This window comes from Macaca thibetana, chromosome 6 (genome assembly GCF_024542745.1).
Source record: "Macaca thibetana thibetana isolate TM-01 chromosome 6, ASM2454274v1, whole genome shotgun sequence".
NCBI classification, from domain to species: domain Eukaryota; kingdom Metazoa; phylum Chordata; class Mammalia; order Primates; family Cercopithecidae; genus Macaca; species Macaca thibetana.
Window position 1 is genome coordinate 31380309 of NC_065583.1, and position 26099 is coordinate 31406407.

The window sequence follows — 26099 nt, forward strand, 5'->3', positions numbered from 1 at the left end:
CTCTCACTGGATGCTCTGGCTCCCTTGATGCTCACAGCATAGCTCTGATTGGCCTTTATCCTGTTATATTAGTGTCATCTGTGTGCATGGCAGTCTTCCCTACTGGACTGGGGACTTCTGAAGAGCAATTCAGGATCCCTGAAGTCAGACCCTGAGGGGGGCTTTGTAGCTTCTCTCCTGCTCCAGCTGCCCAGACCACATATACCCTGAATGCATTCTCCCCCTCTAGATCTTGTTCCCCAACCCTGGAGATGCCCTTCTCCATAACCTTCCCCCTCCACATCTTCCCAGGCCATGCCCTCACACCCCTCCTCCAGTCTAGGGGACAAGGACTATGTGCTTTCCAGGCCCAGCCATGCGTGGCACATGGGGGTGAGCAATGAATGTCATCTATTGAAAGAAAAACCTGAACTGAACATACCTGAAAAATTCAGAAGACTGATATGTTGAGTCTGATGATTCTGCTTACAGAATGGACTCACATTTTTACATAGTCTCATAGACCGACTCGAATAGTGTTCTGTTTTGATCTTTCAAATGTATTTTAAAGGTGACCTTGTTGTGGGCCTAAACAAATGGGAAAGGAATACACAATTGCTGGGGAAGGTGAGGATGGTTTGTACTTCTCAAAAATGTTTCTTTAATGCTATGTATAATGATTTTTATACATTTTTGAAAAGAGAAGAAAAATTTATTCTTGAAGCTGCATCCAAGAGATTCCACTCTATATACAACACCTGTCCAGCTGTGAGCTCTGCTTGGTCTGGAAAAAGTCCTCTGGGGGCTCCCTGGGCCCTGATGGACAGCCTGGTGGGGGTGTAGAAACCAGGTAGGGTAGACTCTGCCCCCTTCTTTCCTCCCAGGGCCTCCCTCTCAATCCAGAGGCCTCACTGAGAATGATCATGAGGGTTGTGATTCTGCAACCCAGTGGAGCAGTCATCAGAGCCCAGTGCTATGGGTTTTGTGCTTAGCATCCAGCCTGGGGAGGGCTCAGCGCCCTTATGATGGGGGCAGGTAGAGGTGAGGCTGCAGGAAGAGGCAGGTGTGAGCTGACCACATTCCTCCCTCCTCATGTCATGCTCTGCAAGCATTCATCTTTTTTAGCTCCATCCCTTTTCTCCAGGATCAGTCTGGTCCCCCACAGGAGCCTCCAGCTGCATCTCTGAACGTATGGAGGAGGAGGTAGGGCCTGAAGCCTTGTCTAGGCCCCTCCCCCAACAATTTGGGGCTTGAGATGCCCATGGGCGGTTGAGATCATCCACCCTGGACTCTCTTATCCCTCAGAGGTCTAGAACACAGGAGCTGGAAGGTCTTTATCCAACAGGCTTACTGCACAGATGGGCCAAGGGGATGCAGAGGGTGGTAGATGACTGTCCACCATGTCCCAGAACGTCAGGGCTGACTCAGCCCAGACCTCCTGGGCCCACAGGAACCACACTCCCAGCCCCCAAGTCCCCAGGTCTCCCGGCGCACAGGCTGGGCATAGGGCTATGGCAGAAACTCCTCTTTGACAGGCATTGGGGAGGAGGTGGCCAGGAGGCTAGTGTTGCTGGGGCACAGGCCCCCCAGGGACGGCCCGGCTGGGGTGGCAGTAATGTCGTGGGCTGTCGGTGGCTGTGGGGGCTGTTGCTGCTGCTGTTTCTTCTTGTTCACTTTGCGCTCCTTTGCCCGCCGGTTTTGGAACCAGATCTTCACCTGTGGGGTTGGAAGACAGAGATGGAGTGGGCAGCGGGGAGAGAGTGAAGGAGAGAGCTCAAGAAGGAGAGATGAGGCCAGTGAGCCCCTATTTCTCCATGTGGCTTTGTAGCTTATCTCCTTTCCAGCCTCCCAGACCACATGGACCCTGAATTCATTCTCCCCTTCTAGACCTTGCACCCCTACCCTGGAGATGCCCTTCTCTATCACCTTCCCCCTTTCCATCTTCCCAGGCCATGCTTCTTCCAGGAAGCCTTCCCTGTTTTCCCTGTGACTGCTCCCCTAATGTAAATAGCATGTGCACCTTCTACAGCACTAATCATAGCCTGCTGTAGCCTGTGGCTAATCAGATCCCCTTACCCCATCCCCTTTGGGGGCAAGGATATTGGGTTTTGTTAAGGGAGGGTGCTGGTAGCACCTCAGTTTCTGCTGTGCTGTGTGACAATGGCCTGGAGACTCAACCTCTCTGTTTTCCTTCTACTGAGCTCTGTCATCTGCCTGGCAGCCTAGAGACCAGAGTCCTCGCACTGCTCCTATGGCTGAGATAGGACGACAGACACACCTGCCGTTCAGTGAGCCCCAGATTGGCAGCCAGCTCTGATTTCCGCCGGATTGTGATGTAACGGCTGTAATGAAACTCCTTCTCCAGCTCCAGGCGTTGGTGGTCAGTGTAGACCACGCGGTACTTGTCCTTGGTCCGAGTCTTACCTGAGAAGCAGAAGAAGCCGGGAAGGAAGGTGAGTTGGGAGGAGGAGGCTGCAAAAAAGGCCCAGGCAGGACCCCTAGGAGGAAGACAATCCAGGCTCCCTGAAGGAGGACCCTGAGGTGGGGAAAGACATACACCCCAGGCTGAGGGAAAACAGTCATTTCCCAGACTCAGACCCACAGACTCACAGTCTGGGAGGCAAGTGCTGCTCCCATGCCCATCAGGGAGGCAGTGAAGTGGGGAAAGCAACTAGCTCAGGGTTACACAGCAGGCTGCTGATGGAGCTGCAGCTTCAACCCAGGTCTCCTGACCCAGAGCCCTATTCTGAAGGCCAGCTCCAACAACTTTAAACCAGCAGCTTCCAGATGTGGCTGCACAGCAGCCATTCTCCAGGAGCTTGTGAAGAACACAGCTTTGGCGCATCCCTGACCAGTTAATCAGAAAGCCTGGGGGTGGAATCTGCATTTTTAACAAACTCTTCAGGTGGTTTTGACTCTGTGGTCAGATATCAGATGGGTTTGAATTCTGGAGACACGGAGGGGATACTGAGCAGGCAAGAGTGATTAAGACTAATGAGATGGCAGGCAGCTGCTCCTTCCTCCTGTGCAAGAGAAGAGAGAAGGGAAGAGCCACTATAAGTAGAGGCGGAAGCAGAAAGAATCTGGAACTGTCCCAGGTGTGGGCTCCCCAGTTCCTGCCCAATGCCTGGGGATGGCCTCAACATCAGTCAAGGAGGACTGGGGCTGCTGGTGGACAGTGGACCCCTAGGACCTGTCAGTTACCTCAAAGGCTCTGGCTCACGATACCAAGCCCTGAACTGGGCCTGCACGAGGGGCCGGAGGCTGGTCTGCCCAAGCCGTCCACACTTCCCTCTGTGTCCAGGCACCGGGCAGGAGAAATACAGCTCATCCCACAGATTCTCACTGAGTTCCTGCTGTGAGCCAAGCACTGGGTTACAACACTGAGCAAAATCAAGCGCCGGTCCTCATGATGCTTAGGTTCTAGGGACGGAAGTGGATGAAAAGAAAAATAAGCATATAAAATATTTGATACACTAATTGATAAGTGTTTCAGGAGAAAAGGAGGCAGGGAAGGAGGATCGGGAATTTAGGGAGGAGACGGGTTGTGATTTTAAATAGAATGTGCTGTTGAAGGCCTTCCTGAGAAGGAGAATTTCAGCAAAGCTCTAAAGGAGGTACAGGAAAGAGTCAGGCAGGGCCAGGCGTGGTGGTTTACACCTGTAATCCCAGCACTTTATGGGTGGCTGAGGCAGGTGGATCACCTGAGGTCAGGAGTTCAAGACCAGCCTGGCCAATATGGTGAAACCCCATCTCTACTAAAAAATACAAAATTTCAGCAAAGTTCTAAAGGAGGTACAGGAAAGAGTCATGCAGGGCCGGGCGTGGTGGTTCACACCTGTAATCCCAGCACTTTATGGGAGGCTGAGGCAGGTGGATCACCTGAGGTCAGGAGTTCAAGACCAGCCTGGCCAACATGGTGAAACCCCATCTCTACTAAAAAATACAAAAATTAGCTGGGCGTGGTGGCACACATCTGTAATCCCAGCTACCCGGGAGACTGAGGCATGGGAACAGGAGAATTGCTTGAACCTGGGAGGTGGAGGTCGCGGTGAGCCTAGATTACACCACTGCACTCCAGCCTGGGTGACCGAGTGAGACTCCATCTCAAGAAAAAAAAAAAAGAGTCATGCAGACGTCTGGGGAGAGGCTTCTAGGCAGAGGGAACAGCAAGTGCAAAGGCCCCGAGGTGGGGCATGCCTGCTGTCTGCCTGCTGTCTGCCAGTGAGGAACTGTGAGGAAGCTGATGGAGCTGAGGTACAGTGAGAAGGGGTTGGGACAGGAGACAAGGGGAGGGACTCTGGGTTTTCCTGTGTCTGGGACAGGAGCCACTGCAGGATTCTGAGCAGAGGAGACATGAAGTCTGATGTAGGTTTTAATATTACTCTGGCTAGTGCATGGAGAACAGATTTGTAGGAGGAAGGGGAAGTGCAGGGAGAGCTGCCATAACCCAAGAGGGAGGGCGGTGGCTTGGCTTTGTTATGGTGCTCAGCCTGGGGCCCAGAGCTGAGGTTAATATCAGGGCTTTCTTTGGGACTCGGATCAGAGGTCTGTCTGGAGAGAATACTGGGAGTCATGCTTGGCCTGGGCTGGTGTGGGGCCTGGCTAAGCACCAATTTCCTTTATAAGAAGCTGAGCACGTGGCTATAAATAGGAGGCGCACGCAAGCACTTCCAGACCCACACACGCTCCCACCCAGGCATGGTGGGTCTCTGAAAGACCATCAACCCCTCCTGCCTCTCCCAAGTGCCCCCACCACAGCCCAGCCTTCACCTTCGTGGGTCTCAGCCCTGGCCCTGCCTGTCCCTCAGCACCCCTGCACTAACCATCTACCCACCCCCATTCTGATGCCTGTCCCACTCCACCAAGCCCACGCAGCTTGGCAGGACAGCCACTGGGCTCCCCGTGAGCCAAATGGCTTTGTGGAGAATGGGAGACAGCAGATGTTCCCGGGCAGCTTTTCCCTGAGTTTTCTGCCAGAGCAGAGGAACCGCACCGGACGCTTCCACGTCCACTGACCTCAGTCCGCTGCCCAGCATAGCACGGGATGGCCTCGGGCTTTAGCCAGGCTTGGCCCCAGTAAAGGGATAAGGGAGTGGCTGCCCAGGCCTTGGCTCCAGATAGGGCCCCTCCTTGGCCTAGAAAATGCAATGCCGGCTCAAAAACAGTTCTGCCTAATGCCACCAGCACTGGAGACCAACATGGCTCTGAATCCACAGACCCACTGGGATCACTGGGCTAAAGCCGGAAGTGGTTGTCAGAGTTTAGTCTCCTCCCACTTTACTGAGGAAGACACTGGGGCTCGCAATGGTTGCATGGCAGCTGGAGGGCCAAAGAAGAGGCCTGGTGAGCCCTTCTAGTCCAGCCTCCCTGTGTAGTCAGGGTCACTGAGGCACAGGCAGGCACAGGCCTGCCCAAGGCCATGCCCCCTGCTCTAGAGCTCTTGCTGCCTCTCCAGGGCACAACTCCTCATGCTGCCATATTTAGGGCCCACTGAGTCTGCCATGGAGCCTCCAAAGTGTTGGTAACAGAAGCTTAAACAGCAGATCACCCTTCCATTGCTACTTCTGGGAAAGAAGAGCCCAGACCATGGTGAGGGAAGGCCGCTGAGAGCCCCAGGCTGGAGGCCCTTAAAATGCCCAGAGGACTCACAGCTACCCCCAGGAGGACGGGCCTGAGGCAGGGCATGAGGCTCCCTGCCCACCCAGACCTTGGCCTAGAGATCACAGGCAGTGGTCCTGAAGGTGCCTTTTCCTTAGAGTCCTAGCACCCACTCCTGCCTCTTCTGATGAGCAAGCCCAGACCCATGACAGCCATTTCATAGGTGGGGGGAAATGGGCTCAGAAAGGGCACCTGCAGAGGGCCGTCCTGACTGGTCATGGTATGAACCAAGACTCAGGTGTCCTGACCTCAGGCCCAGCTCTTCCACAAGTGAGGGGGTCAGGAGTGAGACCAGATGGACATAGGGTTTAGCTGCACAATTACTCCTCTCTGTCCTGGCAAGGCTGCCAGTAAAGACCTGGCCCACAGGCCTTGTCACCCCTCTTTGGGCTCTGGAGAGGGGCTGGTGGGCTCAGGAACCCATTGGCCAACTTCTCTCTGGTGGAGCTGCTTGAAACACACAATTTTAGTGCAAGAAAATGGCTCTGCCAAAGAACAAAATGTTTGCTATCACACTGTGTGGCTCAGAAACCGGGGAATCCCATATGCTGTTCCAGGAGTGAGAACTGAAACATCCTCCTTAGTGCCCAACTTGGCGATATCTAGCCTCGTTTAACAGGCACATACCCTCTGACCCAAGAATCCCACTTCCAGCAACTGATCCTACCAAGAGCTGCCCAAAGCTCCATCTGTTTCTGATAGCACAAGACAAAAGACAGCATACATGTGTACAAGCAGAGAGCTGTTGAGAGAAGGGATGGTGCATTCATGGAGAGGAGCATTATGCAGTCATTAAAAAGAAATTTCAAAACCCCATATGTCCCAATATGGAGCAATTTCTAAGATGTGGGTGGGGGGGGAAGCAAGACAGAATAGTGTAAATAGTAATGGTACAAAAACGGGGGAGACACACACATACCCAAAGATCTGTGCACCCATACAGTTCTTTCTGAAAGAATATACAAGAAGCCAGTAATAGGGGCTGCCTCTGGGAAGGGCGCTGGAGTTTGGAAAGCCACAGGTAGGAGGGAGACTTTGGGGTTTTTAAATCTTTACCAAGTGTATGTGTGAATTCATATTTTTAATGACAGCCAGGAACCCTGGGCTCCAGTCCCAGCTCTGGGCTGGAACTCCCTACTGCCCCAAGATACCTCTGAAGCCTGGAAAGGAGGGGGCAGGGAGGTGCATGAGAGCAGTGGGGTGGGGAGAGGGCCCAGGATGAATTATTTACAGGCCCCTGGGACGCTGGAGCTAAGGGGGAAGTCCAGGCTCCTATAACAGGTGTCTGCTGAGGGGCTGGCCACTCCCAGCCACCTAATGAGTAATCCTCTGGGCCAGAGGCCAGTGAATGGGTGAGAGGGAGAATGGGGAGCCCCTTTAGCTCTTCAGGGGTGTGCACAGAGGGGAAGAGCCTTGGGCAACTCACCGAAATGGGAGACTTTCTCTCTCCAGTTTTGGGATGTGCAGAATGTCCCATCCATGTGGATCAGGCCAACACTAGAGGTAGCAAACTCCCGTCCCCTAAAGCATGCACAGTACAGGCCAATGGCTCCCAATGCCCGACCAGCAGCCTTGGAACTGCCTGGGAAGCTTTTTCAAAGCACAGATTCTGGCCCCAGAAATTCAAATTCAGTGGGGCTAAAATGGGGCTCAAAATTTGGTACTTGAATAGTTTTCCAGGTGACCCTAACATGTGGTTGGTTGGGCTTTAGCTCCACAATTACTCCTCTCTGTCTTGGCAAGGCTGCCAGTGAAGACCTGGCCCACAGACCTTGTCACCCTTCTCTAGGATCTGGGGAGGGGCTGTGGAGCCCAACAGAGGTACACTCTGTGACTCCAGAGGTGTCTTAGGGCAGTCAGGAGTTCCAGCCCAGAGCTGGGACTGGAGCCCAGAGCTCCTGGATGTCATTGAAACCAAACCTCTGGGGTTGTGGAGTGCAGCTTCTCACTGGCTGGGTAACCTAGGACAGTCTCCCCACCTCTCTGAGCCTCATTCTCTGTATTTGTAAAATGGGGAAAATTAATATTCTAATAATAGCCAACACGTCCATGTGCCGGGCCCCTTGTATACATCTCTCAATGACCCATGGAGTTGGGGACTATTACTCTATTTGACAGATGAGAAAACTCAGGGTCAGACAGGACCATGCATCAGGCAAGTGGGATTCAAAACCAGGTCTATCTGGCCTCAGAAACAGCAGTAGAACCTATCAATCAAATGGTACGAGGTTTCTTGTAGTCCTCTCCAACCCTGCAGCATAGAGGGGCTCGCTTGAGATAGATGGACAATGTCTAGCACAGTACCTGGCATGCAGGAGGTGCACGGGGAAAGGCAGATCTTCCTCGTTTCCAACAGCAGCGGGATGACCATCTGGCAGGAATGCCAGGAAATGGATCTGTGCAATGGGCGATCTGCTAGAAATGACCGTTTACTTATAAGGTCCCTTCCAACTTGGAAACGTGAACCTCCCAATGTTTGTTGATTCTCTGATTGTGTTTGTTATTGTAGCTGAAACAATTCTAAGACCAATTTGACAGTCTGAGAGTCTAGACACTGGGCCTGCCCAGCTGGAGGACGGGGACAGAAGCCACGGTGGCCTGCAGTGGGGGCTCCCCATCCAGCCTGGGCCAAGCAAGGACAGAGTGTGGCCTCTGCTCCAGCACAATCAAATGGCCCCTAGGTCAGCACTTCCTTTGCCCTCTTTCTGCTGGGTGTGTGGCCCTGGGGGATGACCAGCTTTGGCCCCCCAGGCCTGGACCACAAATCGAGCTTCGAAAACCTTTGTGACTCCTCCCTGAGTGGTCCAGCCCCAACTGGCTGTGCTTCAAGATCCTAACCCCTAATACACACACGCACACTGTCATGCACATCTGTACATACAAGGGCTTGCTAAAAATACAGATTCCCAGGCCCCACTCCAGATCTACTGCATCCTAATTTCTCTGTCATCTTTAACAATGCCCCTGTGGATTCTGAACCACCAGCTCAGAAGTCAGTGGGTCCTGGTCCCAGTTCCATGCCATCTGTGTGGCCTAGAATTAGTTCCTTCTCTCCTCTGGGCCTTGGTTTCGCCTGTGCACCAGTTCAAGTGCCCTCGAGACTCTGCCGCTTTGAGCCGTCTGTGCAGCTGTGAGCCCCACTCCTGCCACCTTGCTGCCTGCCACCCCAGACAACCCCCGCAGGGAGCACATGCCCCGCACACCCTCCAGCCACGTCTCTCAGAGACCCACACTGCATGCAGCAAGAGGCGATGGGGAGCTTACCCATGTCTGTGATGCCAGCCTGGGAATGACAAATGGAAGGGCATAGGGCTTTTGGCAGGAGGGGTCGGGGAGGTGGGAATAGGGTTGCCATGGAATCCTACTGCAAAGAGCCCCCATTTCCAAGATAAGGAAGCAAGTCCAGAGAGCTTATAGGTCACTTGCTGTGGATGACAGTGCTATTGGCCCTTCATTTGCAGGGCCAATAGGCAAATGAAAAGGTGGGAAAGAGGGGCTCAGGAGAACTGATCTCCTCACCCCAGATAATACTTGTAGGAGCGCTGCAAGGGTGGCAGGACATGGGCCAGCTCAGAGGCGGTGGTGCTTCTGGTGAGGGGCCTAAATTGTAGCAGCATCACACTCTACTGAGGTTTGGGAAGGGCTGGGTGTTCAGGGCAAGCTTCCAGACCTTGCCTGGTGGCAGAGACCTGGGCTGTGGTCCAGCCTGGCCATCTTAGTTGAAGGACTTGACAAGTGACCAAACTTCCCTGGGCTTTCCTTCCCCTGCCTGGGGAACAGAATGGCTGTGAGAGCAGTCTGGAAAGGGTAAAAAGCTATGGAGACAAAAAGGAGAAAACAGCTATTTGCAGAAGCGGGCATGTTGGTGGAGTCCCTCATGAGAGAGAGGAATGTCGCCTAATGGGGAGCCACAGGGCCAAGAACACACTGGCCTGGGAGTGGGGAGATCTGGCTGGCCCACCAGCTGGACATGTGATCCCTTATTTGGGCCTGTTTCCCCATCTGTACCACCAGGGGGAGGGTCCTCCACTGTGCCCTAACCTCACCAGCTCTACAGTGGATGGATGCCCTTCCTGGGACATCAGGTTCTCTGCCTGACCCACAATTGGGTGCTTGTCTTGGCTGATCTGGCAGTCCCAGGCTGCTAATATCATGGTTCCTCACTCAAGCCCTAGCAGGGATGAAGCTGGCGTGGGAGTGGGGAAAGGGGGACAATGGCCAGGCCAGCCATTTTGGGAGTCCTGCCGCCTTAGCCAGATTCTCCTCCCCACTGTCACCCTCCTTCCTAGTTCGAGTTCTTCATCATCTCTGCACCCTCCTCCTCCAGGGCCACCTTTGCATCATCTGCTGTCCTATCTTCTTCATCAAGGTCCACAATCTGACCCAGCTTTGGGAGGTAGCAAAGAGGAAGGGACTTTAGGGTCAGACAGAGACCGGTGACTCTCCCCCAGTCGGGCCATGTGACAGTGGTATGTTCCTGGGCAAGTCGCTGGACCTCTTTGAGTTTCAGTTTATTTATCTTCAAAATGAAGACATGAATGCTTTCTTTATATGGTAGTTATGGAGACCAAAGTGATAACCTACTTAACAAAGCACTTATTAATAAAAACTGTGATGACGAAGATGATGATACCACAGAGACAAAGAAGCTGAAAGAGGCAGGAGAGAGGCCGGGTGCGGTGGCTCATGCCTGTAATCCTAGCACTTTGGCAGGCTGAGGCGGGTGGATCACCTGAGGTCCAGGAGTTCGAGACCCACCTGACCACCAACATGATGAAACTCTGTCTCTACTAAAAATACAATAATTAGCCAGGTGTGATGGCGAGTGCTTGTAATCCCGGTTACTCCGGAGGCTGAGGCAGGAGAATCGCTTGAATCCAGGAAGCGGAAGTTGCACTGAGCCGAGATTGCGCCACTGCACTCCAGCCTGGGCGACAAGAGCAAAACTCCAACTCAAAAAAAAAAAAAAAAAAAAAAAAAAAAAACCAAAAAGAAAACAAGGCAGGAGAGATTCTTCAATGCAAGAACAAGGAGCTTATGCAGAATGGATTTCCATTCTGGGAACTCTTGAGAGGGATTTTTCTGCACTGTCCAATATGACAGCAACAAGCCACATTGATTAAATAAAATGTAAAATTCTGTTTCTTAGTCACACCAGTCATTTCAAGCGTTTAACAGTCACATGCAGCTGGTGACTGCCTACTGGGCAGCACAGATACAGAGCATTTCCATCCTGGCAGAAAGTCCTACTGGACAAACACTGCTAGATCAAACTCCTACCAGGGTCCGGACGCCCACACTGCAACACACGCCTACTAGCTGCAAAGCAGCCAGTTCTTGCATCTGCCACCCATTTATATCCTTCCTGAGTTTTTCCACAGGGGCACCCTGAGCCCAAGACAGCCCTTTAAGATTTACAAACAGCGACTGCATCCCTTCAGGTCTTCTCCTAGGCTGAAGAACTTGAGGCCTTTCTGAACTGTTTCCTGGTGGAGTTTCCAGGCCACTGCAACCTGGCCATCTTCCACTAGTCTAGTCTAAGAGTGAAGCCCTTGCTACTCCACTGCAGGTGTGGCTCCCGAAGTCTCACATTTGAGGTGGGGCTGCAGTGAGGAGCTCTGCCTCCAGCCTCTTTCCCCCCACGCTGGCTGTGTGACTTCGGTGAAGACCCTTCCCTTAGGCCTCGGCTCCCTGAATGCTCTTTGAGGGTAGGGCCATGCCATTTAGCTCACCAGCACCTATCACGTGCCTGACACAGTGAATACTTGATGAATCTTTGTTGAATACATAAAACAAACCTGCTACTTCCTCTGCTTCCTTAACTCCATAAACAGCACCTCCAATCCTCCAGCCATTCAGATCAAAAGCCAAGGTGGCACCTCTGAGTCCTGTCTCCCTTGTTCCCCACGTCCACCCCAGCAGCTGGCGGCTCAGCCTCCAAAGCACAGCCTTCTGTCCATCTCCATTGCTCCTAAAGTTTAGTCCGAGCCACTCATCTAATGGAGAAGAAATGTGCTGTTCTGGGGACAGAAATCCTGCATTTGAAAAAATGCTGAACACACTGAGCACCCAATAGATGCTGGTTTGCATTATGATTACCATAATAACTGCACAGCACTTATTTGATAAATAGTTCCTTACCTCCTTCATGGCAGGGGAGGTAGATTAAAAACAAACAAACAAATGCAATAATGACAAACTGGGATTAGTAGTAGGAAGGAAAGTGAGCAATGAGCTAAACTGAGTGGGGAGGTGGGGGGAAGAACCCTACTTTACTTAGCTGGGGGAGGTCTCCAGGAACAGACCACATTTAAGCCAAGACCTGAGGTTGAGAAGGAGGCTTCCATGTCATGAACAGGGAAGGAGATTCCAGGGAGAGTGAGCAGCATGTGCAAAGGCCCCCAGGCAGGGAGGAGCAGAGTGAGGGCAGGGAGGGCAGCTCTCTGTGCGCAGGTGGACCCGTCTGCCTTGTTCAGGCCATCATCTCCAATGCCTAGGAGCAAGTTCAGGACAGAAGACACTCAGAGAATATTACTGCTTGCCTGGTTGAATGAATGAATGGGAGAGGCACAAGATGAGGCTAGAGAGGCCAGCAGATTCTGTGGCAGAGGGATTTGGATTTGGTTTCCAGAGCAGCAGGAAGCCATGGGAGGGTGTGGAGCCCGGCTTGCTCCTTCTTTCTGTTGATGGGGGGATCCATGTGGGGTGCCCCCACAAGCCTGAGGGGTGAGTGTGGCAGGGGGAGGGTCTGTCATGCTAACATGGTGACGGCCCTGACTCCAGACGTGAATGTGGTTTCCACATCCCGGGAGCTCCAACACAGAAGCCTGAGAGGCTGGCCCATTAAGATAACTTCCTACAGACCCTCCAGACCCTGCTGCTAACAAACCATTTTGGACCTTCACAATGATTCCCTAAGCTCTAAGCAGCAATATCTGCCAAAGCAGCAGGGAGAAAACACCCAACCAAAAAAAAGCCTTCTGCCACCTTCTAACTGGGTCATTCCCTTTCCCAGCTACATCTGAGCGATGAGGTGTCAAATGTAGCTTCTGCCTGGAGAATCGGTTCTAAACAGCCTGGCCCCTGCTGGGCCCCCCTCCTCCCCCAGCCTCTTACAGTACATCCCCTGCCTGGCCTCCTTTTCCCCACACCTGGCTTGGAATGTCCATGGGGAAGGGGGGATCTCGGGCTCCCCTTCCTGAGTGTGTGGCTTTATTTCATAGATGCTTGCTGGGCTGTAGACTGGGTGTAAACACGGTGCTGCCATGTCCTCGCTGTGTGAGCTTGGGCAGGCCACCTTACCCTCTCTAAGCCTCATTATCCTGATCTATAAAATGAGTCTAATACTAGATCCTTACACCACTCAGGGCTATCATGAGACTTAAGTGAGATCACCCACGCAAAGTTCTTGGCACAGTGCCTGGCATGCAGTAAAGATTTAGCCAATGCCACAGTTATTTGCTCTCTCGCGAGCTCCTACTATGTGCAAGGCAGGGTGAGGATGGGACTGATTAGGACTGGTCCTCGAGGGACTACAGATGGTAAGTGGCAGGCATAAATAAGACAATGAAAGTAGAGAGTCAGTGGTAAGTGTCATGAAAACAAGGGCCTGGTACAGTGCTTAGGAGGGAGGAATTAGGGAGGGCTTCCTACAGGAGACAGCCTTGGAGAAGGAACAGCATTTGAGCTGGTGAAGAGCAGGTTCTCTGAGCAGCATTTGAGCAGGAGATGGAAGGGAGGGCAATGCAGGTCGAGGGACCAGACTGGAGAGGCAGGGAGTTTGAGGTCTGCGCTCCAGTGCACCTGCTAAGGACTGGTTGAGGTGGTCACAGGCACCGATGCCCTAAGCAACTACTGTGTGCTAGCTGCAGGGTAATGCTTTGCAGGCATCTCTTTCGAGATGCAATCCTATTATTATCCTGTTACAGTGGAGAAGCCCAGGCTTGGAGAAATGATCCAAATTAACTTGCCTGAAGCTATACAGCTTCTTATGGAAATTCAATTCCAGGTCTGAGACTCCCAAGCCCTGGCTCTTAACTTGCCTTATCTAGTCAAAGTAGCAGGAGAATGGCTTCAATAGATGGTTGAGGCCTGTTCTGAAGAAGGCTCTGCTTGCCACAGAAATGGAGCTAGATTTTACAACAAAGAAATAGCATAAAATGAAATGGCAATTCCATGTCAGTAGGGAGCCACAGAATGCTCCTGAGTAGGGCATATGCCTTGAGAAGGTAAATATGGCAATGGTTTTAGAAGACAGCTGGAACATCACAGAGAGGCTGAAGGTGAGAGAACAGGCTGGTGGCTGTGGCAATAGGCCAAGGGAGAGAGCCTGCAATGTGGGGGGAGGGGAGCATTCATGCCCTTCATGGGCCTCAGTTTCCCCATCTGAAAGCTGATGGAGTTGGACCAAGATCTAAACCTTGCTCCCACAGTCTCATCCACGTGAATGTCTCCCTAGTCCTGAGACCTCAGCCACCCCAATGGGCTATTAACCTGTGGAGCAGGTTTATTCAAAGGAATTGGAGGCTGAGCCTTCCACAGAAGGATGATGTGTAACCCTCCTAATGAAAATGCTGATATTTAAAACCCTCCTCATGAAAATGCAAAGAGAAAAGGAAGAAAAAAACAACGTCTTGTAGTCATTTCCTATCCTGGCCTCAGTCAAATGATACTGATCACTCAGAACTGATTAATATTGTCTTTAGGAATCAGAGACTGATTGAAGCCCAACAGCCTCTCTCTCATCTTTCCCATTGTCACCGCCCCCTACTTAGAAGAAACTGAAGTCTCAGTCCCAGCCTCAGCAACCCCACTTCCCCACATGAGTCGGGGTACCATCCAAGTGGAGAGACAGAGGCAGCCAGGTTTCCACTGACCTGAACTGCTTGGCTGGACAGTCACAGGTCCCAATCCTAGGACTGGGACCTCAGAAACCTGTGTGAAAGCTAAGATGTCACCCACCCCCCTGTTCCCCAGAGATGTCTTTTGTCCCTCACACTTGCCCTGTTCATTCACTCAACAAAATATATTGAGCACCTACTAAATGCCATGCACTGAGCTGGGTGCCAGGATGCAGTGGTGGGTTAAGCAGACATAGCTCCGGACCTCATGGGAATGGACAACATACAAACAAGTGTAAGGAAGTGAGTAGACTGGAATTAGTGCTCTGAAGGAAACACAGCAAAGATTTGTGATGGTTGTAGCGGGGAGTCCACTTTGGGAAATGGTGGAGGGCTTCACACAGGAGGTGATGATTAAACTAAGATCTGAAGGGTAAGAAGGATCCACTCTTGCAAAGAATCAGGGGAAAGAGCTTTCCTGGAAGAGAGAACAGCATGTGCACAAGCGCTGCAGTAGGACTTGGCAGGTCTGAGGAACTAAAAGAAGTCTGGAATGGCTAGAGCTTGAAAGCCAAGGTGAGAGCAGCCAGGGATTAGGTCAGGGAGGCAGGCAGGTGCAAATGCTGTAGTCTTTTTTTTTTTTTTTTTTTTTTTTTTGAGACGGAGTCTCGCTCTGTCACCCAGGCTGGAGTGCAGTGGCCGGATCTCAGCTCACTGCAAGCTCCGCCTCCCGGGTTCACGCCATTCTCCTGCCTCAGCCTCCCGAGTAGCTGGGACTACAGGCGCCTGCCACCTCGCCTGGCTAAGTTTTTGTATTTTTTTTTAGTAGAGACAGGGTTTCACTGTGTTACCCAGGATGGTCTCGATCTCCTGACCTCGTGATCTGCCCGTCTCGGCCTCCCAAAGTGCTGGGATTACAGGCTTGAGCCACCGAGCCCGGCCGCTGTAGTCTTATAGACCTCAGGAAGGAATGTGGGGTTTATCCTACGTATGATGGGAAACCATAGGAAAATTCTAAGCCAATTCTTCTGACATCCAGCCCAGCTCAGCCCCGCTTGTGTGAAACTGGAACATTCCTCACAGTCTCTGTACCTTGGTTTCCTCATCTACATGTGCGGTCTCTAACTGTCCAGTTTGTCCATTCTCGAATGCTGGAGGCTCAGAAGTGGGGGAAGAAGGGGCTAGCCAGGATTGGTGGCAGGCCGAAGACCTGGTGGCCAGTGCCAGTGGGGATTGGGAGGGCAGTGGCATGCACTGATCCTCCTTCAGCTGTCCTGGACAGCAGCATTGCACAGGAACTGCCCCTGGAAACCCTGTGCCTTCATTGCCCAGAAGGAGAAACTGAGGCCAAAGACAGGAGGGGCTTGGCCTCTCTTTCAGGGAGAGTCAACAGTTTGAACCCAATTCTGCCCCCACTTCAGGAGCACCGGATAGAGAGGCAGCACCTTCTAGCTTCAAGGTCAGGATTCCTACATCCTCTGCAGAAGGGGGCTAACCTGGCTCCTAGGCAGTCCCTTTCCTGGAGCCTTGGGAACCCCCAGACCTCCTTCTGCTTTTCCCTCTACTCTCAGAGAGCAAGGGGGGAAATGCTTTTTTGCGTGCGGCAGACTCATCTGCTTGCAGACAACAGTTTTCAAGCGACTTTTGAGACCAGAGGATGAGCCAGGTTCAGCAGCTCTTGTGCCCAGAGGCACGAGGTGATTTGTACAGAAGATCCTGCAGGATCCCCCAGTCCTCTGACCCCCATTGACACACTCTTTTTCCCTTACACAGTGACGGCCTCTCTCCAAGTCCCTACCCATAGGGAACCTCCCCATTCATCTCCAAAGTCACCGGATGAGCAGGAAGCAGCAAGTGGAACAGAGGAGCAGGAAACGCAGGCTTCCTTCTCCAGAGCCTCACAGACTGGGAACTGCAGGATCCTGAGCACTGGTGCTGCCACCACCTCCTCTCATATAATACAGGGTTCTTAACCCCGGATTTATGGATAAAGCTTCTGGGAGCCTCCAGAACCCCTGAAATTGCCCAATGATGCAACATTTTTTTCCCTAGGAAAAAGATTTGTACCTTTCAGCAGATTTTTCAAAGGAGTCCTTTTGTAACTTAAACAAGAGTACAAACCACTGCATAACCTCCCTTCTCTCTAATTTCACAGATGGTAGAACTGAAACCCAGAGAAGATGACTGATTTAAGAGGAGCTGTTGTATAGAGAATTAGAGCACAGACTTAGTGGTTAGTTCTCCTGGGTTCAAATCCCGGCCCCACTAGTTACGGGTTATATGTCCTTGGGCAAGTACTAAAAGTCTCTATGCCATAGTTTCTTCATCTTAAAATGGGGGTGATAATAGTACCCACAATGATGTTTTAAGAGTTAAAGGAGTTAATGCATGCAAGATCTTACTTAAGTCATGCCTGGTCCGTTAGTAAGTGTTCCAAAACATTAGCTGTTATTTAATCAAGGCCACAGAAGCAAGCGGCAGAGTCTGGTTCCCTGTACCTCCCTGGAGGCAGATAGGAGGTTCTATATCCCTGGGACTTCCAAGAAGGGTATATGATTATGGCCAGAACCTATAGCTCCTGATCAAGGCCAAGCCAGCATCTGCCCAGAGGCAAGCTGAGGGTGTGTGGGGAGACGGGGGTGAAGAGTGTGAGGAGGTGGGGGAAGTCCCAGGCTTATTCCCAGCTGGGGGAAGGGGAGGAGGGGCTGGACATCAAAGGGTGGGCAGGCCAGCTTCCCGCCCCCAAGGCTAGGTGGCCTTTGTCAGGACAGGCCGGACACAGTCGGGACAATGGAACATCGTGTTCACTTTCCGGCCAACAGGAGTCACTACCGAGCTAAGGCAGAGCCAGTTACATGACAAAGGGGGGACCCATAACGGAGGTCAAGCCGCCCCTCATTAAAGTTGGGCCCTTTGTCCTGCCCCCTCCCCTGCCTTTGAAGAGGGCGGATCAGAGAGGCCTGCCTGGGGGCAGGAGGTTCACAGGCTCAGGAGCCAAACAGTAGCCCCCTTCCCACTGCTCCCGCTTCCCCTCCCCCGGGGTCAAGAGTTCAGGGAGGACCCTGGGAAGGTAAGGTACAGATCCCTTGCCGCAGTCTGGCCAAAGAGGGCTCTTTTTCAGCCTGAAGGATATGACCCAGCAATCATATCCTGTATGATGGGGAGACCCAGCCCTGGCCAGGAAAGTCACCTGCCCTGTTCACGGTTAGCGAATCGTCCCTTCTGGGGCGAACTTGCCGCCTTTGCCTAGGGTTGGGTTAGGAGTGGAAGAAGCAGATGAAGAGCAAGGAGTCGGTGCTGCTAAATGAGTGTAGGACACCAGTCTGGGAGCCTGCGTTCTAGTTCGGGCCTTGCTCCGCGGCCGCAGGCGCATTTCCGCACTTCGCAAGGGATCTCGGTTTCCCTATCTGTACAGAGAGAGGGTTAGGCTGAGCTGCTGAAGGCTCCGATAGCCTGAGACTCAGGAGAGGGAGCTCAAAGAGCAGCCCCCCGGGGCGAGAGTGGACAGGAGGGCCACACTCCCGGGAACCCGAGCAGGGCCGGAGCAGAGGTCAGACACGGGGTGGCCTGGGCCGCGCCCGAGCACCTGCAGGTCCAGAGGTGCAGGGCGAGGGAGGGGTCCTTACCGCTGCCACTGCCGCCTCCGGCCGCCACGCTGCGCCGCATCCACTCGTAGGGCGTCCGCCTCTGCGCTCCGGGCGAGGACGGTGTGCCGGGGCCCACGAGGGGCTGCGCCAGGAGGCCCGGGCCGGGCCCAGGGGGCGCAGGCACCGGGCTAAAGTCCGGAGGGGGCCCGAATGCCAGCGGAGCTGGGCTGGCGGCAGGGGCCGCGGGGCCCGGGCCGTAGGCGGCGGCCCAGTCGTCTTTGGGCGCAGGGAAGGGCGCCCCCCAGGCCGTCGGGGGCGCGGGGGCCGGCTCCAAGTGAGAGTAGCTGGGGAAGTCGGGGTACTGCTGGGGTGCCGGGGGCGGGGCCGGGGGGCCGTAGGCTTGCGGGCCCAAGCCCAGGCTGGCGGGCCTGGCGGGGCCAGGGTACAGGGGCGAATCCTTGTCCAGCACATAGCCCACATACATGGTGGCCGCGGGGCCCCCCGCGCATGCTGGGCCCTGGAGCCGCCGCTGCCGGCCGCCCCGACGACGAGCAACCGCTCACCTGAACTCGCCTGTCCTGCCGCCGCGCCCGCCCCACCCAGGCCTTTTATAGCTCCGGGCCGCCCGCGGCCCCAGCCGAGGCGGGTTTGCATTTCAAAGCGGGGGGAAGCCTCCGGGCCGCGAATCAAAGGGGGAAACCCGTCGGGGGCGGGGGGTTCAAAAGGAGACAAATTGCCGCCCCAAGCGGGAGGTGGACTGGCCAAGGCCTGGAGGGGGTGGGGGCGCGGAGGGCGCGTCTTGGGCGAGGGTGGAGGCCGCGCTGCGAGTGGAAATCACTTGCCAGGGGGCGGCCTAGCGGCCTGAACACCTTGTCCTTCCAGTGGCCGCGTGGACGGCCCTGCAGCCCCATTTTACAGGTGGAGGAACAGGCACCCAGGGGCCAGGGGGATTCTTGGCCAACTTCACACAGTGACCAGCTTGAGGTGAGGGGCAACGCAGACTTCAAACAGGGCTCCCGTCTGTAGGATCGCAGGTCCTTAATCTTTCGGCGGGGAGGGGTCACGACCCCTCTCGTCATGGAAGCTGTGGATGTTTTTCTCTGGGGAAATGCACATATGCACATACATACACGAGTCTTCTTTACAGTCGGGGGATTGCCTGGGTTGGCCTTCTAGAGAAAGTTCTCAAAAGGCACAGTGTGTGTGTGTGTGTCTGTTGGGGGGTCTTCTGGGGACATTACAGGAAACTTTCAGCAAATTATCTCGATGACCCTCTACCCTCTTTTTTTAATTGAGAAGTTTCAAGCATACACAAAAGTAGAATTGTATAATGAACTGCTGTGTACCCATCACCCCGCTTCAACAACTATTAAGGTTTTGTCACACTTATTTCATCTACTCCCCGCTTTTCTGAAGTATTTTAAAACAAATTCCAGACATCATGTCATTTTACCCCTACATACTTCAGCACGCATCTCTAAAATACATGGACATTTTCTTACATAATATGCCATTATCACATCTAGCAAAATTAACACAAATTCCTGGGTATTACCTAACACACAGTTCTTATTCAGAGTACTCCAATTGATTCAAAAATGTCTTTTTAGCAGTTGGTTTGTGTGAATCGGGATCCAAAAGCCCTGATCCATTTATTATGGCTGGAGCCCCCTTGGGATTTTAAATGCATCACATGTTCCTCCACCCCATATTAAGGACTGGCAAACATTTCATAGTTACCTAAGGGGGAGTGGGGGATGGGAACACTTGAGGGGGTGTCAGTGAACTGGGAGTGGGGGCAAGGCTGAGGGATTTGGGGAAGAATGCATGAAGGACAGGGCTCTGGGTCAGGAAGTCAGGTGGGGTCCCTCCCCACAAGGGCTTTGTGCCAGGGAACTGTGCAGAAGCACCCTGTGGGATTGGATGGGCCCACATTTCCTGGGTTCCTCTCATTGTGCAGGGATGTGTGGTCCCCCGAAGAAGGTCAGAATCAGGGTCTTATCTGTTCAACCTGTCTCTCTCTTGGGTCACCATATTAGCTGGGGGCTGGTAGGTATCGTCTCAGGGCTGGGCAGATGTTTCGGGATCAGGACATAATTTGCCAGGCCTGGAGCAAAATAAAAAAATATAAGGTCCCTTGTTCGAAAATGATTAAAGATTTCAGGATGGTGGCAGCAGAGCATTCACCTGAGCCCGGGGCGCTTCCACACACTGGGCTCTGTGTGACTGCAATGGTGACCCGCCCAGGAAGCTGGCCCTGGTGAGACTCTTGCTCTTCTGGAGCTCTGATACGTGATAGAGCCGGAGACTCAGCCAGCACAGGGCTCCCTCCGCTTCCTGCTCAGAGGAACCCTTTCCATTGCCCAGGTAGAAGCATTGAGGCTCAGAAAGGAAAGGAGTAGTGCCCAGTGTTTGCAGCAAAATGAAGGCTGCTTGTAGGAGAGGGGAAGGGAGATCCTGGCTATTGCTGACCGGGCGGAGCCCTTGGCTACCTTGCGGGAGCACATGGCTGTCCACATGTGTGCAGATCAGCACATGACACAGATGAGCACATGGCTGCCTCAGCAGGGAAGATCCCACTTTCCCAGGTCAGGAAGTGGATGCAGTGCTGAAATGTTTCTCAGAAGTCATCTGGAGCTCTGGGCTCTGCTTAGGACTCAAGTTTTCAAGGTATTGGTGGGAAATTGGCAAGTACACAGAGGAGGGAGAAGAGGCCCAAGAGGACTGAACTCCACTTCCTGAGCTGAGAGAACAGGGACTGCTTGGACTGCAGGAAGAGAAGACCTGGAGTGGGGTGTGAGTCTGGGGAGGAAGACAGGGCAGCCTTGGGACCTCAGGGAGGAAGCTGCAGGCCACAGATGTGGATTTCAGCCCACCCATATGTAGGAAAGTGCTCTGTTAGGGGCCATCTGTCAGGAAATGGGCTGTCATGAGAGAGAGTGAGCTCATCATCACAGGAGGTATGTAAGTGACTGCTGGAGGTCAGTCTCACGTTAGGGATGCTGGGGAAAGGATGTCTATCCTGGCGGAAGGGTGCTCTCTAGGTGCCCTCTACTTTCAAGAGTATGTTCTGTCAGGCCTAAATGGTAGGCTTAAAGGTTGGAAAGGCATACAAATTCATTTCTTTATGTATTTATCCATTTGAAAAATATGCATTAACACATCTCCTTTGTGCTGACACTATGTTAGGTACTGAGTGAGGCCCTGCCCTTGCAGTACTTACAGTTGGGGTCTGGCAGGGGTGGACAGGTATGAATCAAATAATCACAAACAAAGGTAAAGTTACATCTTGGCAAGGGCCAGGAATAGGGAGATTTGACCCAGAGGGAGGAGTCAGGGAAGCCTTGCAGGAGGAAGTGACACGTGAGTCAAGGCCCTGGGGAGTGGGGAAGGGCGGCAGGGGTCAAGGGTCAGTATGAACAGAGGCCCTGAGGGCCGAGGGGACACTTGTTCTCCTAGCACTGAAAGGCCAGTCTGGAGTGGTAGAGGCAAGAGAGGAGTCCGGCAAGGGACAGAGCAGGCCCTGGTGGGACAAGCCTGATGAGGGTGTGGAAGGGTATTATGTAGGGGTTAGAGTGGCCGAGGGCAGTGGCGGGAAGACAGCTGTGGCTGGTGTGTGGAGAATGAGCCAGAGGAGAGGCGGGGCGCCAGAGAGCAGCAGGAAGCCGGGCAGGGGTCCAGGAGTGGTGGAGATGGTGGCCAGGACTAGGTGGTAGCTGAGAGCTGGGGGCCAAAGCGGCAGTCCTTTCCCAGCAGAGCAAAGACTGTTTTCCTGATCAGGCAGAGGGCAGAGCCAGGGACCCCCAAGACCTGGGGAGCCCCTCCAGCTGCTCTGTGGTCCCCTCAGTAGTGTGCCCTCCCAGGGTGGATGTCCCTCCCACTCCACGGACACATCCTGGGTTGGGCCCCCACCCTTCCTGTGGATTCCCGTGTACTGGGCTTTCTGACTCCTAGCTCAGTTCTCTCTGAGATTTCAGGGTTTGGCCCTTGACATTTTGCTGGAGTAATAATAACAACAACAATAGCACTGCTATGTATTAAGCATTTACTAAGTGCCAGGCATCATGTCAAGCCCTTTGCATGTGTTATCTCAGTTCCTCCTCACAGTAGCACAATGAGGTGGGGTTGATTGTTAGCCCAATTTTGCAGGGGAGGAAGCTGGAGCTCAGAGAAGTGAAGTCACCTGCCTGAAGTCACACAGAAGTCAATGTCCTAGCTGGAAGTTTTTCTCTTTCTTTCTTTCTCTCTTTCTTTCTTTCTCTCTCTCTCTTTCTTTCTTTCTTTTTTTTTTTTTTGAGACAGAGTTTCACCCTTGTTGCCCAGGCTGGAGTGCAGTGGAGCAATCTCGGCTCACTGCAGCCTCCGCCTCCTGGGTTCAAGCGATTGTCCTGCCTCAGCCTCCCAAGTAGCTGGGATTACAAGTGTCTGCCACCATGCCCAGCTAATTTTATATTTTTAGTAGACACGGGGTTTCTCCATGTTGGTCAGGCTGGTCTCGAACTCCTGACCTCAGGTGATCCATCCACCTTGGCGTCCCAAAGTGCTGAGATTACAGGTGTGAGCCACCATGCCCAGCTAAAGTTTTTCTTTCTTCTACGTCTGGCCCCCGCTGCCAGGATAGTGAGCTGTGTGTGCCTCCCTGCCCCCTAGTTTGTTAGTTGGGATTTTGCTTAAACAAATAGCTGGTTCCTCTTCCTCTTCTGACTTCTTCATGCAAAAAAGCCTCTGCTCTCCCTTCGCCCTCACCCCTAGGTGGACCCCCCTGTAGAAGTCCTGAGCCAGCCCTGATGTGGCACCGCCAGTTTCCCTCCAACCAGGACACTGTAACCTTGTTTAAATGACCCAGGCTGGGAGTCTGAAATTGCAGGTCTTCCCACCTTGGCTTCTGACTCGCCTTGTGACCCTGAGCCCCTGGGCCTCAGTCTCCCCCTGTGCTCACTGGGACTGGAATAGCAGTCCAGTGTGGCTCTGTGCGTGGAGAAGGCCCTGTCTACCCTGTCTTGTGGGCAGCCTCTTCCTCTCTGACATCCCCTGCCCCTGGGAGTGGCTGTTTATTGGACCCCTCCTTCTTCTGGCTCCCGGGTAGGCCCCTCTTCCCCCTGGAAGCCCTCCCTACAGGCTGCTCTCACACACCCAGCCAGGGCCTCCTGGGGTGGGGCACAGAGCTGATGGCCTCATAAAGATCTTAGTGATAACTTGGTTTTTCAATCAGGTTTATGGCCCTAGAAGAGACAAGTTTCTGGGCTCAGCTTTCTGTTGGAAATAGTTTGCCTAAGAGAAGTTGGTGGGCACCAGGGCCAGTGTTAGGCCCACTGCGCCGCACCGCCAGCTTCTTGAAGTTCTCTCTGGACTGTAGTCCAAGAGCTTTGGACTGGGGGCCCGTCCCAGCCAAGCCTCAGTCTCGCTCTGTGACCTTGGACACGTTAACTCCTCTCTCTGAGTCCCTGCTTCCACCTCAGAATGGGGGATCTTAATTCCTGCCCCGCCCACCTCCAGGTAGGGACAGATGCGGGGAGGGAGGGGGGCTCCTGTGAGGCATCTTTGCCTTCCAGAAGCCTCTCTCCTCCCAATGCCTTTCTTCTCCTCCTACCCCTCCAGGGGCTGGGGGCGCCACCTGCTGGCACTCCTGGGTACTGCTGGAGGACTCGCCAGACAGTTGTTGCCTTGTCTCAGTAATGCCCAGACGGCACTGATTGTCCTAGGGAAACAGAGGTGTAGGGAAGCGTGGCAGACCCCAGGACACAGACACTTAGGTAGCAGAGGACATGCTAGAACCAGAGGCCCAGGGCATAGATGTCCTTATCAGAGGAGCACTGTGTGTGACCCACTGTTCAGAGGATACAGAGGCCGGGGAAGGAAAAGGGCCATACCATGAGTCAAGTGGCCACACACAGGCTGGGACCCCGAAGCCCAGACTCCCTGTTGAGATGCATTCCTGCAGCCTCTCAGGTGGATAAAGAGTTGGGGGAAGCACGGAGCAGGGGTGTGTGTGCACGCAGCGCTCAGTTCATGATCGGCCACTGCAGCCTCCACACTCGTCCCCTGCCTCCCTCCTGCCCTCTTTAGTACATCCTCCTCAGTGCACCTTGGTGACCTGGTCTCATCAGTTCCCTGTTTAAAATCCTGCAGTGGCCCCTACTGACCCTCAGGATAAAAGTCAGACTCCCTCGGGCCCACAAAGCCCTGATGCCTGGCCAATGACCGCCTCTCCAACCTTCTACCCCACTCTGCCCGCTCTCTGCCTCAACCATTCTTTTCTCTTTGTTCAAACACATCAAGATCTCTCTGGCCTCCAAGCTTTTGCAAATGCTTTTCCCCCTGCCTGGAACACTGTTCCTACTCCTGCATGTGTGTGGCCTCACAGGCCTGTTTCCTCCCCACAGAAGTCCTACTGTACCTGAGCAAGAACTCCCATCCACCCGGCTCATCATTCTCTCTGTCTCTTTCATCGCACTCATCACAATTTAATATTATTAATTTGTGGTTTCCTTGGTGTCTGCTTGTGAACTCTGTGAGGACAGGAGGACAGGGTACATAGTAGGTCCTCAGTTAACTTCTATCACATGGATGGATGGTTGGAGAAACAGTTATCTTAGTAATAACTGGATGTTAGATGGAGAGGCCCCACTGTAAGCCTGCTGTGTGCCCTCAAAAAGGTTCTGGCGCTCTCCGGACCTTAGGAGCCAGCACATCCAGTGAGGGTGAGGGCCCTGCTCCTCCAGGGATCTGTGAGCCCTCTGCGTGTACCAGACGAACACACTTCAGTTGCCCACGGTCCTGGGGCACTGAAAGGGAGGCCAGCAAGGGGGCGGGGAGAGGCTGAACGGGCAGTGTCTTGAAGCCTTTATCTCCTGGGATCCTGGCAGGCCTCGGTGGCTACAGTCCGGCTCAGTAAGACAGTCCTAGGAATCTAGGGAGGGAATGTGGCCCAAGGCCCCCACTGGTCTTTTGCCCACTCAGAAAGCCACTACACTGAGTGTCCAGGAGGTAGGGGGACAGTTCCCACTCTGTGCCCCTCTGGCTCCCCAGCCACAGGCACAAGGATCTACCTGCTCCGCTCAGGGCACGCATGGGTGGAAGGATCTGGGCTGGGGATCAGGAGTCCTGTATTCTAGCTTCCCTCACCCCAACTGTGAACCTCAGATGAGTTCCCTCCACTCTCTGGGCCTCAGTTTCCATGCCAGCAGAAGGGACACATCTTAGGGCCCTGACATCTAAGATGACTGTGTTAGCGCCTGGGATGTGTGTGCTGCTTCCTTATCACCCCTCCCCCACCCCATAACCCTGCCTGGGGAGCCTGGGAGTGGGGGCAGAACCGGGAGCGTGGGAGAGCCAGATGTGGTGGCCGCTGGCCTGCCTGAGTGAGGACTGAGCAGCCTCCTGGGAATTCTCCCACTCAGGCTCCCTTTCCGGTTCCCTCCCCCTGCCCCACTGAGAGCTGCAGCTTCCGCTCTGGCTCTGACAAGTGTGGGTGGGTCTTAGCACAGGGGTCTGTTCAGCCTGGTTCCCTCCTCTGGGGAAGAGCATGGGCCTATGAGTCTAGACAGAAAGCCGAGGTTCCGGTCCCAGTCTGTGGCTGACACATCACAAGGCCTTGCACAAGTTCCTTTCCATCACTGGCCTCAGTCATACCGGCTGTGAAATGAGCATGTTGGTGAGCTTCCCTCCAGCCCTGATGGTGGACTTCTATGATAGCAGCTCTTGGTAACACCTGAGGATCAGTCACCTTTTTTTTTTTTTTTTTTTTTTTGAGATGGAGTTTCACTCTTGTTGCCCAGACTGGAGTGCAATAGTGCGATCTCAGCTCACCGCAACGTTTGCCTCCCGGGTTCAAGCAATTCTCCGGCCTCAGCCTCCCGAGTAGCTGGGATTACAGACATGCGCCACCACACCCAGCTAATTTTGTATTTTTAGTAGAGATGGGGTTTCTCCATGTTGGCCAGGCTGGTCTCAAACTCCCGACCTCAGGTGATCTGCCGGCTTCAGGCTCCCAAAGTGCTAGGATTACAGGCGTGAACCACTGTACCGGCTG

At 53.6% G+C, this 26099-nt stretch overlaps 1 protein-coding gene across 1 annotated transcript; it reads right to left on the reverse strand.

Moving 5' to 3' along the window:
* Positions 1-669: 669 nt before the first annotated feature.
* CDX1 (caudal type homeobox 1) lies at positions 670-18650 on the reverse strand. The gene is made up of 3 exons (XM_050793695.1): positions 18107-18650; positions 2258-2403; positions 670-1695 (listed from the first exon to the last, which is right to left on the reverse strand). The coding sequence occupies exons 1-3, from the start codon at positions 18549-18551 to the stop codon at positions 1489-1491; spliced, it is 798 nt and encodes a 265-aa protein (XP_050649652.1). The 5' UTR covers positions 18552-18650; the 3' UTR covers positions 670-1488.
* Positions 18651-26099: the final 7449 nt, after the last annotated feature.

What these genes read in the sequence shown, in the direction of transcription:
- CDX1 (XM_050793695.1), bottom strand. Translation starts at nt 18,551, where the DNA reads ATGTATGTGGGCTATGTGCTGGACAAGGATTCGCCCCTGTACCCTGGC. An exon ending in CGGAGGCGGCAGTGGCAGCG is followed by an intron (nt 2,404 to 18,106) that starts GTAAGGACCCCT and finishes TCTGCTTCTCAG; the next exon opens with GTAAGACTCGGACCAAGGAC. An exon ending in TGGGGCTCACTGAACGGCAG is followed by an intron (nt 1,696 to 2,257) that starts GTGTGTCTGTCG and finishes CCAACCCCACAG; the next exon opens with GTGAAGATCTGGTTCCAAAA.